The sequence below is a fragment of the Garra rufa genome, chromosome 15 (assembly GCF_049309525.1).
Source record: "Garra rufa chromosome 15, GarRuf1.0, whole genome shotgun sequence".
In the NCBI taxonomy this organism is placed as follows: Eukaryota; Metazoa; Chordata; class Actinopteri; order Cypriniformes; family Cyprinidae; genus Garra; species Garra rufa.
The window spans coordinates 15449292-15464052 of record NC_133375.1 but is presented as its reverse complement, the minus strand read 5'-3'; the positions used below and the strand labels follow the sequence as shown (position 1 = coordinate 15464052).

The 14761-nt window shown below is 36.9% G+C and overlaps 1 protein-coding gene across 1 annotated transcript in view; it reads right to left on the bottom strand.

Annotated features, from left to right (window-relative positions):
- cacna2d3a (calcium channel, voltage-dependent, alpha 2/delta subunit 3a) overlaps positions 1 to 13349 on the bottom strand; it is a 290790-nt gene extending 277441 nt beyond the window's left edge. The window contains exons 1-2 of the mRNA XM_073818644.1: positions 12848 to 13349; positions 12223 to 12304 (exon numbers count right to left, since the gene is read on the bottom strand). Coding sequence (XP_073674745.1) covers positions 12223 to 12304; positions 12848 to 12942 — 177 coding nt within the window. The 5' untranslated portion in view covers positions 12943 to 13349. The remainder of the gene's footprint in view (positions 1 to 12222; positions 12305 to 12847) is intronic.
- Between the last annotated feature and the right edge of the window lie 1412 nt (positions 13350 to 14761).

The following is a 14761-nucleotide window of genomic DNA, read 5'->3' as shown; positions in this document are numbered from 1 at the left end:
GCCATGAAGCAGGAGTGAAAGGTGAGAGTTTTTAAAGACCAGATGATAGTGAACAGATGTGAGTGAATCAGTGCTAATGACAAAGACAGGTGAATGCAATCAGGAAGTGCAGTGTAGGAACAGCGACCTCAGGAGGCTGAGGGGAGACCCACAGCCCCGATCATGACAAGTTCAGTACATGGACATGATATACCATGAATCTCAAACACCATCGTTTCCTCCTTCTTATATAAATCTAGTATTTGCAAAATACCACTGAAAAATAGGTCAATTCCAACATTACAGACTGTTACGCAACATCCCCGAGATCGTTAATAGTTATGCCTCCAACATTTGCATCGCCCAATCATCACTAACGTCAGCACATCAGTTAAACAAGGCAAGCCACTGAAGGGAGATGGTTAGCTTAATGCTAGCGCTAGCCTGTTACACTGCAATACATAGGATTTCACTTACCACATAAACAGAGACATGATTGTGCTGATGATGGTGAATGATGGAGAAATAACTGCGTTGATGATGGTGAATGATTTACAGATCTGGAGAATCACTGAGGAGCGGCTCAACTTGTTTGGTAGGAAGCACTCCCTCTGCATTGTAACTTTACACAGAGCACATGCGATCACAGTAATCACACTAAAATATCCGTGATTCAAAACGGCAGATTCAACAAACCGCATATTAAAAGCGGCTAGAGCTCCTAATTAAAAATATATTTTTATCCATGTGCGAGCTATTGAGCTCTGTGAAACAGCCAATCAGAGCGGAGCTCATTAATATTCATGAAGCTTCCAAATAACAGAGCATTTCATTCTAGGGGCAATTACGCTCACTGATTCGGACATAGAACCATAAAATGACTCAGGAAAGTCTAGAAAGATAAAAAGTTGAAAGGTTACGGGCAAGCAGCGGCAGCAAGTAGCGCCAGCGTTCACTCGTTCAGTCGATCATTATTATTATTATTACATATTATTATTATTACATATTTACACAATAGCAATAGTTTTAAAAAAATCCGTAATTCCTCTTTATCAAATTTGTACTTTCTAAAATAGCTTACTGCTTATGTACATTTAGAAATGAATTAAATTTTTATAGACATTCACATAAAGATCAGTCATTAGTCAGGTGGCTAACAATGAAACAAGGTAAAACTATGGCAATGAAACAGAACAAAACAATGGCAAAATAACTATGACAATAAAAAAATACCGTGGCAAAAAGGCAATACTTGGCAAGGCCCTGCTTAAATGGTGGCCAAACAGGAAGTAACCATAGAGGCAGCAGAGGGAGCAGCAACAGTCAGTGTGAGTAAGGGCTCCCTCTGCTGGCCTGGTGTTACAGTCATCTGATCCTCTTTCACCTAATACATGTACTTGAAGTACTCCAGAGATTTTAAAATAAATGTTTTATTAATTAAGTATGACATTTGCATGTTCATTGGTTTTCCAACATTGGTTATGGTCCCATGACATGCAGGTAAACAAATGAAATATGAAATTGTTTTAATTTTAATAATGTTTAATGCACCTCATTTTTTCATGCTGTTAATAACAACAAAACTCTTTGTATTTTATGTCAATATGGTACAAGATTATCCTATTTAAATCAGTGACACAATAATTGTTTTGTAATAGAAAGCTAGTTTAACTTTTTACTGTTCCTCCTTAAGAAGGGATGCTCCAGCAGAGATGAACAAATGGGAGCGATAGAAAATTTGCATTAAAAAAAGACAGGAAGGAGACCATGGAGAAATGCAGTTAATGGGCCATGAACAGGGTCTGATGAAATCCATTTACCAACAAGCTGGTGTGTTGAAGAGGCTTTGGAAACAGCACATAGTCAAACCATTCACTTGACAATGAAATGACAAAGCATGAGTTGAAAGACAACAGGGAATACACTTTTCTGCTTAGTCTGTTCTGTTGCTAAACACTGTTATTGTTCTAACTGTTCTGGATGGTTGCTTGGCTAAACATTTCTAGATTATTACAAGGCATTGCTAAAATTATTTAGATTGTTGTTGAGTTTTGCTTCAATGTTCTGACTGGTGACTAGTAGGACTGGGAATTGCCATAAAACCTCCAAATTATATATTACGATGTTTAGCTGTTGATTTGACATGCATTGCATTGGTATAAATTGGTACCATGAAGAATTTTTAACCTTTCCATTACACAAAGATTTTTTTATTGTGAAAAAACGTTTTTTTAAGAAAAGTAAAAAAATATATATAATCTTACTAAAATACATATTAATAGGAGATACAGAGTGGAAACTAATATATATATATATATATATATATATATATATTATCTCATTCATTTACATGACATCTGAATTTCATTGTACTTTTTGGCCATATTAATATCAGCAACTGCACTGAATTTTTTAAAATGTGTACTTTTTTTATTTAATAATTTTCTTTTTTAATGTTTTATTATATATGTCTGAAGACACCAGGACTCAGTTAATACAAAAATAAAAACAAGACTGTATTTCTACAACAATGTTTTTTGCTGCTGTTGTTGCTGCAACAACAAAAAAATACACTAGTCAATATTTAGGTTCCAGGCAATTTTTTTTTTCTATAAAATTTTATCTGTAAAACAGATACAAGAATATTGTTGAAAAATATATATTTAGAGAATATTAATATTTTGCCTTTTTAATGCTACTACTTAATAGGCGTTTTTTTTGGAAATCAGCATTTGCATATAAAATCTCATACTTTAAAGAAATATTGATATATAATTTATTTCCCTATGTCTCCTATATATGCCTGATAAGCATAAAGCATGTCCTGGTGTCCACTAAAGTAGACATGTATATATAAACGTACGCATGTCTTTCAAGAAAAAGTCATATGTTGCTTCGAAAACCCCACTAAAGTTCTCTGAGATGATCATTTGTGACAAGACATTTGAAAATTAGTCTGATTTAAAATTAATTTAAAAAAAATCGCTCAATTAATAGTAGCCATTTATCAAAGCCATTCATCAAAATATGCACAAATGTCTCTTTTTTTTAACTACATCCATACCTTCATTTAAATGAAGTCAAGTATGCCTTTCTCAGCACTATTTAGTTCACCATACATTACATACTTTTTCTGCTTCTTTCTATAAATTGTTTTTACACTTTGTTTTTTCTCTGGAAAATGGTTATAAACCCTGTGTTTTACTAAATTAGCATGGTTACACCCTGTATATTTTAAAATGCTTTTATATAATAACTCATTGTGACTTTATACCTCTAAATGTCAAGTAATTAACATTTTAAAATGTCCTACTCCACTGGTATGCTTGCCATGATGGTACTATTTTTATAGTACCGGGGGTGTTTAGGTGCTTTTGCCTACACATAATTTCTGCACTTCAACTATTAGAGCACCGCTACTAATTTCAGAAGCAGATTTGATTTTGTTCTGAAACCTGTGTGGAGTGTATGAAATCATTTTACAAATAAATTTGAATAGAACTGCTTAAATGATTTGACATATTACACAGGACAAAAAAAAAAGACAGAAAAAGGATCCTTTTGCTAATGTGTATTGATCTTTGGAATGAATGCTTGGCAACCTAAGGACAACTGAAAGAATGAGTGAAGGAGAAATGTGTGGGACTTTAATGTCACTTCACAAACTACAAATTACACGAGATACACCCACATCAGGTAATTGAGTTTGGCATTGTAGATTTGCACATTAATGCTTGTGTGTAGACAAAACAGGAGTAAATGTGGAGGGTGAGTGAATGAAAAGAAAAAAGTGTGTACTGTTTGCTATTAAAAATGGACTGAGATAAGAAAATGTCAGTTTTTCATTTAGTGTATTAAGATGTGAACAAACTGCAATGTGTTCAAAAAAACTGGGCAAGCAAAGAACAATATAGATTTTAGGGCAAAATCTAGCAGCATTTTATGGATGGCTATGTCAGCATATCATTTTTCATTTTTAAAGCCCACATTTTAAACAATTTATCATGCTCAGTGCTGAAAAATTAAAATCAAAGCCAGGTAGGCAGGTTTTGAGTTGACTTTGGGCTAGAAATTTCCAAGCATACAATTAAAACTAGTTGCACAAATTAACAGAATCAATCTAGATTGACAGAACATCACTAAAGTGGCAAGTCACACCTTATACAAACCTCAATAAACTAGTCTGGTTTGGTCATTAGCACTGCAGTACATTGACGTATATTAAGATATTAAATCAAAAGAGCTTCCTGAGATCTCTAGAAGGAAAGCTGTTCAAGGTTTCAGACATGGCCAAGTGTAAAAGGTGGGATGTCCCACCAATTTTATCCTTCTGAAAGTTTCAAAGAATCCCAAAGTTTCATCAAGAGATCTACAGGCAGATCCGGCAAAAAGTCAGTGTGACTGTGTACCAGTCAACCATTAGAAAGAGACACTCAAATCTGGTCGAAGAAAGACACCTCTGCTCTCAATAAAGAACGTCAAGGCAAGACTGATATCTGCAACCCTGAACCTACACAAGGAACAAGACATATGAAACTATGTGCTCTGAAAAGATGAGTATAAGGTGGAGTTGCTGGGTCAAAACCACACACTACATCTAAGAAAGAGAATCTTATAGCAAGCAACAACTTCACATTGTATATTTACACTTACATTAAGTCATCAAGCAGACGCTTTTATCCAAAGTGACTTACAAATGAGGACAATGGAAGCAATCAAAATCAACAAAAGAGCAATGCTATGTAAGTGCTTTCACAAGTCTCAGATTATCTTAATGCAGTATAGCAAGGTTTTTTTTTAATTATATAGTAAATAAAACGAAAACATAAAAGAAAAAAGAATAGAGCAAGCTAGTTTTTTTTTTTTTGTTAATTGTGTAATAAAGAACAAAAAAGATAGAAGATATAAATTTATTTTTAAAGAATAGAAATAGAAATAGAATAGACAGTGCTAGAGTTTAAATAAAAGACAGAAGAGATGTGTTTTTAGCCGATTCATGAAGATGACTAAGGACTCAAATGTATCTCTGTACAAAAGTTGAAGCTGAATGGTTCTGGAATGGCCAAGTCAAAGCCCTGATCCTAAACCAATAAAAGCGCTGCGGTAATCTGAACTGAACAGCCTTAAAAGAAATTAATGCAAAAAATATGGTGTCCAAACCAAATTAGTATGTGCTCGATACTAAAGAGTTAAAAGAGTATTGAGTTTTTTTTATATATATATATATATATATATATATATATATATATATATATATATATAATTTACTGAATTACAGAAATTAAATACAGAATTACAGACATATATATTTACATATAAAAGGAATTAAAATAATCATAAAAATAAATCACAACAATAAAAACAAGGATTTTGTGCTCCAAAATTTCATTTGTAACATGCACTTTTCAATTGATTATGGCCAATATATTTAATATAGGCCTATTCCCAAAGTGCTCAGAAAAAAAGAAATGTTCAAATATACAGCAAATGTAGCAAGTGACTTTAAATGTTTTGATTATGCCATAAAAACAAAACAACAAGGACATTTAATAATGCATTGCAAAGCTTTATGCCTTATACACAGTCAGAAGGATTCTAAAAGTAATATAGAGTTGTAATAATGCATGACTCTGTTGAAATTACTCTGGAACTTTGTTGAAATTGCTGTCAAATTGGATGGCTTGCATCAGGATTATGCTACCTGGACAAATATAATGTAATTATTTATTTTGGCATGTGGTTAGCTATATGCTTTTCTGTTTTTTTTTTTTTTTTTTTTTTTTATTCAACAATGTTTTGAGACAATCCTTTGCTGGAAATCCCTCTGACATAGGTTTATTTCTTTATTCAAAGAACGGATATTTTGTATGGTTTGGATTCTGTTATGCAATCTATTGATTGTTTAACTTATATTTGTTTGTTCCTATTTTGTGCCTTTAAGTTAAGAAACCAGTCTAATACACCTGTGAAATTTATTTGTACTGGCATTGGAGAAAATAAAATATGCAAACGGATGTTTTTTTTAAGATGTATTGATTGACATCCCGTTGTGAAGCTCCCCCTGCATTTCAGTAGTAGCCTAAGAGTCTTTTACATGGTCCTTTGAGCCGAAGTTGAGCATTCCAGTGGATCAAGAGTAACAAACTAGCCAATCCCACGTGACACCTCGTCGACAGTCTACAAGACAGACCAAGCCTCCAGTCTATCTTGAGGACTATGAGACTACATTACGTAGACCGAACTTACTTCCACCTCCTTCCTCTATGGTACCAACTCCTCAATCCCAGTTAATTACTGATTTAAATGCTGCACAAGTGAATCAAGCCCATGTTGATATGAATACTGTTAGTCATCCAGAGTTAAGGCAGCTCCCTGCAGTTCAAAGCCCTCATCCTAGTCATTTGTCTACTTGGACGGGAAGCTTACAGCATTGAGCCAGTTAGTTTATGCACCCTATATTACCTACTCTAACCCCTTGAGTGGATGTGCATCAGCAGTTATCAGGACAATCCCATGCATCTAAATTCTTCCGTGGGCTTTGAATCCATCATTGTTTGTCTCAGTATATCCTGCATTTTGGCCACCAGTATCAAGTTCTTTGTATCCAAGCCATTTTTCAGTTCCAGTGAATGTTCATGTTTATCAGCAAGCCCAAGATTCCCAGGGTTTTACTGCATTTTGTCTCAGTGTCCACTACTCTCACAGCAGCCTTTGCATAATCCAGCAGCTGAACATGCTTCTAACTAGTTACCAGTTTCAACTGCATCTTTCACATTTTGCATGATTATTCCATCATCTGTACCCATTACAGCTCAAACTGGAAATATGATCAATCGTCACCAGCAGGGAAGTCAAGATGTGCAGCCTTCATTCCAGTCAGTTATGCCTAGTCTACCTTCTCTGCCTGAAAGACCTATTTTGCAGCAACAGAATAATTTCATGCCACAGAATTATCCTATACCTTGTATTCCTGTCTTCAGTTCAACTGCCTGTTTCAAGTTCTCAACAGGATGTGAGCCAAGAGCCCAAGTAAGTTTTCCTCCAAGATCTTCTCGAATAAAGGCAGTTCCTTTCAATATCTCTAAACAATTCATAATGTTAAAGATGGCTCTGGAGATTTGCCTTCCTGAGCAGTCCTATCCCATTCGAATGTATGTTCCTTTCTGGAACGCCAATCTCATCTCAGCTCCAGCAGGATGTAGAGCGGTTATGGCAAGTGGACGTGCTTCCATATAGGAGTGAAAAGGCTATTATCTGGTCTAAACAAGATCAGGATGCCCTAGATTGTCTTGACCGGTTGAAATAGAGAGAGACTGTGAAGGGTGTCTCTAGATATGTTACTCCTCTACTTTGTTTGAAGCATGCGCCCCTGTACAATGCTCCTAAAGAGGAAGTTATGAACGCCGAACTTTTAATCCTGAGCAGGCCCCAGAAACTGGTTGAGTCTGGTTGAGTTAAGAAGAAGCCTCTCAAAGCAGTGAGTCCTTATTAGGTGTACTCGTTAATTTTAGGGAAAGTCCTGTTGCTATTAGTTTGTTTGCTGCCTTCTGATAAGCCCCTTCTGCATTTTCTGTTATGAAACATTAGACAGGATAAGCCAATTGATGTGTATGAATGGGAAGTTTAGCCATTCAAAACTACCTGTAGTCCTTGCTGTGTGATTTATGCTTTGCAAAAGCATGCAAGAGATCTGCCAGAGGATTGCCATGATATTGAGGAGTCTGTCACCAAGGCCTTTTATGTTGATAACTGTCTCCAAAGTATCATGTACATCCAGACAGCAAAGGAGTTGGTGAATAAGTTACGGTCCCATTTGAGAGATGGAAGCTTGGAAATTCAACAGTACGCAAGTAATGTTCCAGTAGTGGTGGAAGATTTGCCCACTGATGCAAAGTCTGCCCACACTGAGCTCTGGTTGAGTCAAGATACCCTTTGTTACAAACATTGTCCTGTTGAGTATGATACTCTTACCTTGCACAATGTTTATAGGGTCCTCGCAAGCTAATATGACCCTATGGGGTTCCTTACCTCTTTTACCACCAGAACCAAAGTCCTGCTGCAGCAATTGTGGATTAAAGGAAGACAGTGGGATAATGCGGCACTACCTGAAGGTATTAACAAATACTATTTATGCAATTCAAAAGAACAAAGGAACAAAAAAGTATTCCGACACCTATAGTTATAGTGTATCTCCTCACAGGATCTCCTTGGCATGCTGGGTTCCTAGATGAGCACCTACAGCTTCTATTGGATGACCAGCTCCAGAGCAAAACATCTTTGTCATTCACTCATTGCCAAATATTATTACAATGTCCTCTATATGATGAATGTGGAAAATGTAGCAGAACTGTATGTGGCTGTGTTTATCTATCATCTCATCATCCACAATGCTGATTTCAGTCTGTGTGATTTCATAGTATTTTGTAATGAACACATGTCATGATAAACACACCCTGCATCATATGTCTTCTGTGTTTCTCGTTTGCCTATCACAGCTGACTGCTTACAAGAAAATTACATGCAGGACATAGCAAGTCTTCAAAAGCTCAACCCAGTGAGACATGAAATGAATGTTCTTTTAAAGACCAGCTGGTGAATACAGATTTTTCTTGTTCATTTCAAAAGGATTTTGTTGTTAAATGTGTGACTGAAGACGTATTTCACCCAGTGGTGCAATAGTGACATACTGTGAATTAACCTCATCTGCATACACACACACATTTGCAAACTGCTAAAGGTTTACATTTAAGCTTTTGCAATGTGTAATATGTTATTCTTTTAGAATGGACACAACTGATATGTTAAAGCAATGCCATTTGTTGATGATGGCCAACAGACAGGAAGACATCTTCCAAGCATTCTGTTCTTTGTCTTTTAAACACACAGGTAGTCCTCAACACTACACTCAACTCACACATGCATACTCTTTAACTTGATTCATGTCATTCTTTTTTTTTTAAAATTGAAATATATGCAGTTACCAAACTAAACCAATACTTGGCCAGAGTGAAAATAATAAAAGCTGAAAATAATAAAATAACCTTTAAATATCTTTTTCATATCATATACATTTCATATTTGTATTCATATATTATTGTCTCTCATATTTAGGTGTCGATATTTAAAATCCCATCAGATCTAATCAGATATTCTGTCTAAATCTACTTTATTACAACTGTGGTGTAAATTAAACGCTATTGGCTTTTTTTCTATTTATGTTTGAGAACCCCTGTCTGACTACACTACTAAGTTCACCCAAATATGGCAATTATGTCATTATTAACTCATCCCCATTGCACTCCTAACCTTCATGCTTTTCTCTTCTTTAAAGATTTGTACAGAAACTAAATACAGCATATAAAAAATGAAGCATAAGGGTGAGTAAAAATGATAATTATTTTCATGTTTTGAAGACTTGAAAATGTAAGTACACACACACACACACACACACACACAATTTCTTAGACGCACATATGAGCATTTCAAGCTGAATATGTACAATATATTGATCAGGAAGAGATGTTGTTCACTTCCTGTTACACACACACACAGACTGTTTCCCTTGATTTAACCTTGAAACATGAGATATTTCCAATACAAGCGTTTTTGAGCTTGAGCAGTACAAGGTGTGATGATGATGATGCAGAATGAGATGGGCACAGTTTGAACACATGCATAATGATGACAGTGAATAATATAAAAGCACACATTTATTCAAGTAAGAGTAGAATGCTTTTAGGAAAAGAGAAAAGAGGCAAGAAAATGGATGAGAGGCAGGGCAAAGGGTAAAGACTGAAAGATGTAAGACAGGAGATGAAAGACACACAAATATAATAGATAAACAAAGAAAGAACAAAGAGAAGCTAGATTTTTCTGAAGAAAACAGTAGTGCTAGCATAAGATTGCAAAGTATTAAAATTTCAAGTAAGGTAAGTTTAGGTAAGCTTTGTTGTTGTCTTTACACTCAGCTGCTGGTTACAAGGTAATGGGAGATTTTCAGACTTAAATCAAGAAAAAAGAGGAAAAAAGTATACAAAACCCAAATAAGATGTTACACATGAAACTAAAATTGTCTACAAAATAAAATCTGCATTGATAATAACTAAATGAATAAACTTTCTTTGTCAGGTGGAGGAAAAAACCTCATACAGGTTTGTGACAGCATGAGGGTGAGTAAATGATGACAGAATTTAAAAGTTTGGGTGAACTGTCCTTTAAATTGCATCAACCAGGCATTTCCTTCTTGGAATTTTCAGTGTGAATACACTAATAACGCAATTTATCCACCTTTTTCTTCCTTTAAGAGTGGGCATGGACATTTGTGACCCTGGGCCATAAAACCAGTCTTAAGTCGCTGGGGTATGTTTGTAGCAATAGCCAAAAATAAATGGTATGGGTTAAAATTATTGATTTTTCTTTTATGCCAAAAATCATTAGGAAATTAAGTAAAGATCATGTTCCATGAAGATTTTTTGTAAAATTCCTACTATAAATATATCAAAATGTAATTTTTGATTAGTAATATGCATTGTTAAGAACCTAATTTGGACAACTTTAAAGGTGATTTTCTCAGTATTTTGATTTTTTTGCACCCTCAGATTCCAGATTTTCAAATAGATGTATCTCGGCCAAATATTGTCCTATCCTAACAAACCATATCAATAGAAAGCTTATTTATTGAGCTTTCATATGATGCATATATCTCAGTTTTGTCAAATTTAACCTTATGACTGGTTTTGTGGTCCAGGGTCACATTTGTAAATTTAATGGGTCTGGGCTCGTTTTGCTGCTTGATTGGTGTATCTTACAAAAACACTTGTTTGTAGTGCAAACGGTTTTACGGTTTACTGCACATTGTTATTCTTCTCGTTATTTCTCTATACTAGATAATGAACCTGTAGTCTCATCCATAGGCTTACTCCCACGTTTAAGAAAAAGGTGGATACTAAAAACAGCATAGACCAGTGCATAAGCACACAGTTAAGATGAAATTTATAATTTTGATTATTATAATTAAAGAATGAAGCATGTTGTGCAAGCAAATGCAACATCTTATTCTCATTATTGTAATGTGGTCATTGCTGTAAATGTCCTACAACAGTATTCCCTACAGTTTTCAGAGGTGCATTTCCTGTGGCTGTTTTGCTCCAGGTCTGAAAATTTTACATTGCTCCACAAGCAGCGACCCAACCCTCTGTAAATGCCGGACCAGGAGGTGGGAGGTTGCTCCCTCTCTACTTATTGCCTGTCCAGATCCACACCAAAGCACTTTTAATCTGATGAGGTCACACACACAATAAGCTAGTGAGTGAGCCAGAGGGCACACTTACACCAGTTCATTCACATTACTCTACTTTACATTCTCCTCTTTTCTTTCTCCATGCACATTTCTTCCTCTGGGCTTCCTGTCATATGTCTCCTTCCTTTCTTCTCTTCTGTTGCCCTCTACTCAGTTTTTTTCTTTGCCGCTTTTCTGTCTGCTCACCAGGCATGTTCTCTTTCTTCTTTTTAAAACCGTCACACATATAATCTGCCCCTCGGGCTCCCATCCTCTTTACTTAGTAGCACACACACAAATGCACACATGCCACAAACATTCTACTGTCGCTGTCTTATTCCTTAATATTGAAATTTGAAATCTGAACTCCCACCAGGACAAAGGTGAAATTATCACTAGCAAAACCATACTGAAATCATGCTCATAAACATCCATCTGCTCCATTACAGAAACGTCACACAGAAACATGCTTTCCTATAATCACAGGCCTCGAGTGCTGACCTCTCTGATGCCCTGACCTCACTGTGAAAAATGACAAGCAGAACAAAAAAACGAACAAACCAAACCAGGTTTGCTGTTCGTGGGTGGTTTAATTAGCGTAGATTGTGTATGTGAGTAAGTGTGTGATAACATGTATTTGTGCATGTGATAATGTGAACGCCAAAAACTGAAGCACACACTCACTTTTTTGTGCGTTAAAGGATACCACAAAAGGAGCTAAAACCTTATAGTCAAAAAAGTGTGCCGTAAAAAGAAAAATATAAAGACATGGTACAATGTTGGTATCAGATGGTAATACTTGATAAATATCATGGTACTAAATGATTATCAAAATCATATACTATGACAATGACATGGTACTCCAAGAAACTTCATAGAATATCATGATATTACCCTGATACATGTTGCAGAAAACCTTTCGGTGATGTTTTGTTCATGGTGTTAACTTGCACAGTTCAGTTTACCTTTTGCAACAGCTGAGAGCCAGAATACTTGGCCGCAATGGATTTAATCTCTCCACCAAACGCTGACGCCCAAAGTTTTACACTAGAAAGAAGGAAATTAAATTATGAGAAAATGATTTTGATATAACTGGTACAAATTTGGGTATGAGACATAAGTGCAATACAATTGAAAAGACATGCAATATGCATATAATTATAATACATGAAATTTGTATAGTATGTCTATAACATGTCTTCTGTATTTGTCTTATCACACCACTATATGAAGTGAACTTTAAAATCAAAAGGCACTGGCTAAACAAATAAATGAATATTGTGACCTCAAATATTAAGGTTGAATTCATTTTGATTCAGTTCAATTTGTTCAATTCATTATGAGTGTATCTTGCAAAATGTTGTCTTAAAGCAAATAACAAAGTTGGGACAAAATAACTAAAATATATTTGATATATTAGCGTTCCGACCCGCGGAACGTTTTGCATTGAGTTAAGTTTGACAGGAATGTTAAATCAGCAATAGCTGTACAAAATCAATATAGCAAGCATTACACAAAACATCCAATTTATTTATACCCCAGTATTAGCACCTACTAATTAAATACAATAAATAAGTAAAGTGTACTTACACTGACAGGGGAATTCCTTGATGAGATGCGCATACTCTGATATTAGGTGTAATCCACAGCAGGAGGAAAAATACACAATACAAAACACACTTCATGATTGTAATGATGTCCAGACCTTCTGGAGAGATGAAGGATTGTCCGTCAACAAACTCAGCTGTCGATTAACACAGCTTAGAAAAAAATATGTGTACGAATATTACGCCGCGTGGAGTGTGCTTTAGTCAGAGATGCAATAAGGAAAGCGCACGAATGTATTTCTGAAGGAAAGCCGCCGCTGTCATGCTTTTAGTACTCCAGTCGTACTGCAGTTTTACTCAAACGAAGTGCACTAAAAGAGGTGAGAGCAGAACGGACCGATGATGCGAGGCTGTGTCATGTCTTCTCTTTCGTCCGCTTTCTCTTCTCTTGGGAATGAGAGGCTGCTGCTGCTTATTGTTCTTTAAATGAGAGTCCGCTGTCAAACGATGCCATACGAATCGATGACGAAATAGTGAACAAAACAACTGCCGAAAAACGACAAGAACAGAGTGAGTAAGTGTAAGAAGACTACACCACAACTACTGTATTACTACAGATGCACTTCACTTCTCAGCCCTCCACCAGAGAAATACTCCTCAGCAATTAGCTTGTCATTTAGTAAGTGATTCGAGCTTATATTTCCTTGAGTTATTTATTTATTTATTTATTTATTTAACATGGTTTAATGTCTATGCAGTAGACCTGCGTTTCTTCCTGAAAAAATTATCGTTACTGTAAAAAATAATGTAATGCAAAAATATATATATAATGATAGGCCTATATTATTTCAAATTTAGTGTTAGGTATTATAAATGATGACAACAATGACAATTATTATGGTAAATCCCTTAACTGTAAGATAAATTATTAATTTAGGAACAAAACAATTAGTGTTTCTGAAATGTTGTTGTCACAGAGAGTCAGACTGAGACGTGCGGATCCATTAGCAAGGCTTTATTGAGAAGTGTTGACAGGCAGGAGTAAACGCCAGAAAACAGGAACAACGTAGGTAATCCGGGAAACAGTTCAATACTCAAGCAATGGTCGCAATGGCAGGTAGCAGGAATCGTCAACGGGGTACACAGTCCAGAGTCATACACAGAGAATCCAACACAGAGATAAACGCTTAGAATTACGACCATAGGAACAATAAGACTTCGCAAGGTGGCTGTGTGTGTGAGTGGCTTAAATGCAGACAGTGTGATGAGGTGCAGCTGTGACTAGTAATCAGTAAAGTGAGAGCAGGTGAATGCAGTGATTAGAGCAGTGGCTTGTGGGGAATGAAGTCCATGAAGTGTGGTGCAAGAGTTCATGATGACAGGATAGACCAGATACGTGACAGAGCCCCTCCCCAAGGAGTGGCTTCCAGACGCTCTAACCACCTAATACAACCTGGAGGGTGGTGGAACGGAGGCGGAACAGGGGGAGGGATGGAGGGCCAGGTCCATGTAGGGGTACTGGAACCACGAACTGAGGCGGAGCCGACGGAGGGAGAAGCCATGGCGGAGGAAGGGTTGGCTCCTGCATGGGGCCGACCGACGGAGGTGGAGCCCGAGGCGGAACCGGAGAGTCGATGGTCCTGGGCGACACAGAGGATCCGGAGGGCCAAGGCGGAACCCAAGGCTCTGGCGACCCCGGCGGAGATGGAGGTCCGGAGGTACGCAGCGGAGCCGGAGTGACAGAGGATCGAGGCTGTGCCCACGGGAGGGAGGAGGTCCACAGAGCCGGCAGGATGGAGTGACGAGGCGCAGCCGGAGAAGTAGAGTCCAGAGGCGAAGGTGGGGCGACGACTGACCGGGGCGGAGCCGGAGAGACGATGGAGCCCGGAGGAGCTGGTGGGCCGACGGCCGACAACGGAGACGAGGGAGCACAGAGCCGGGGTGGAGCCGCAGGGTC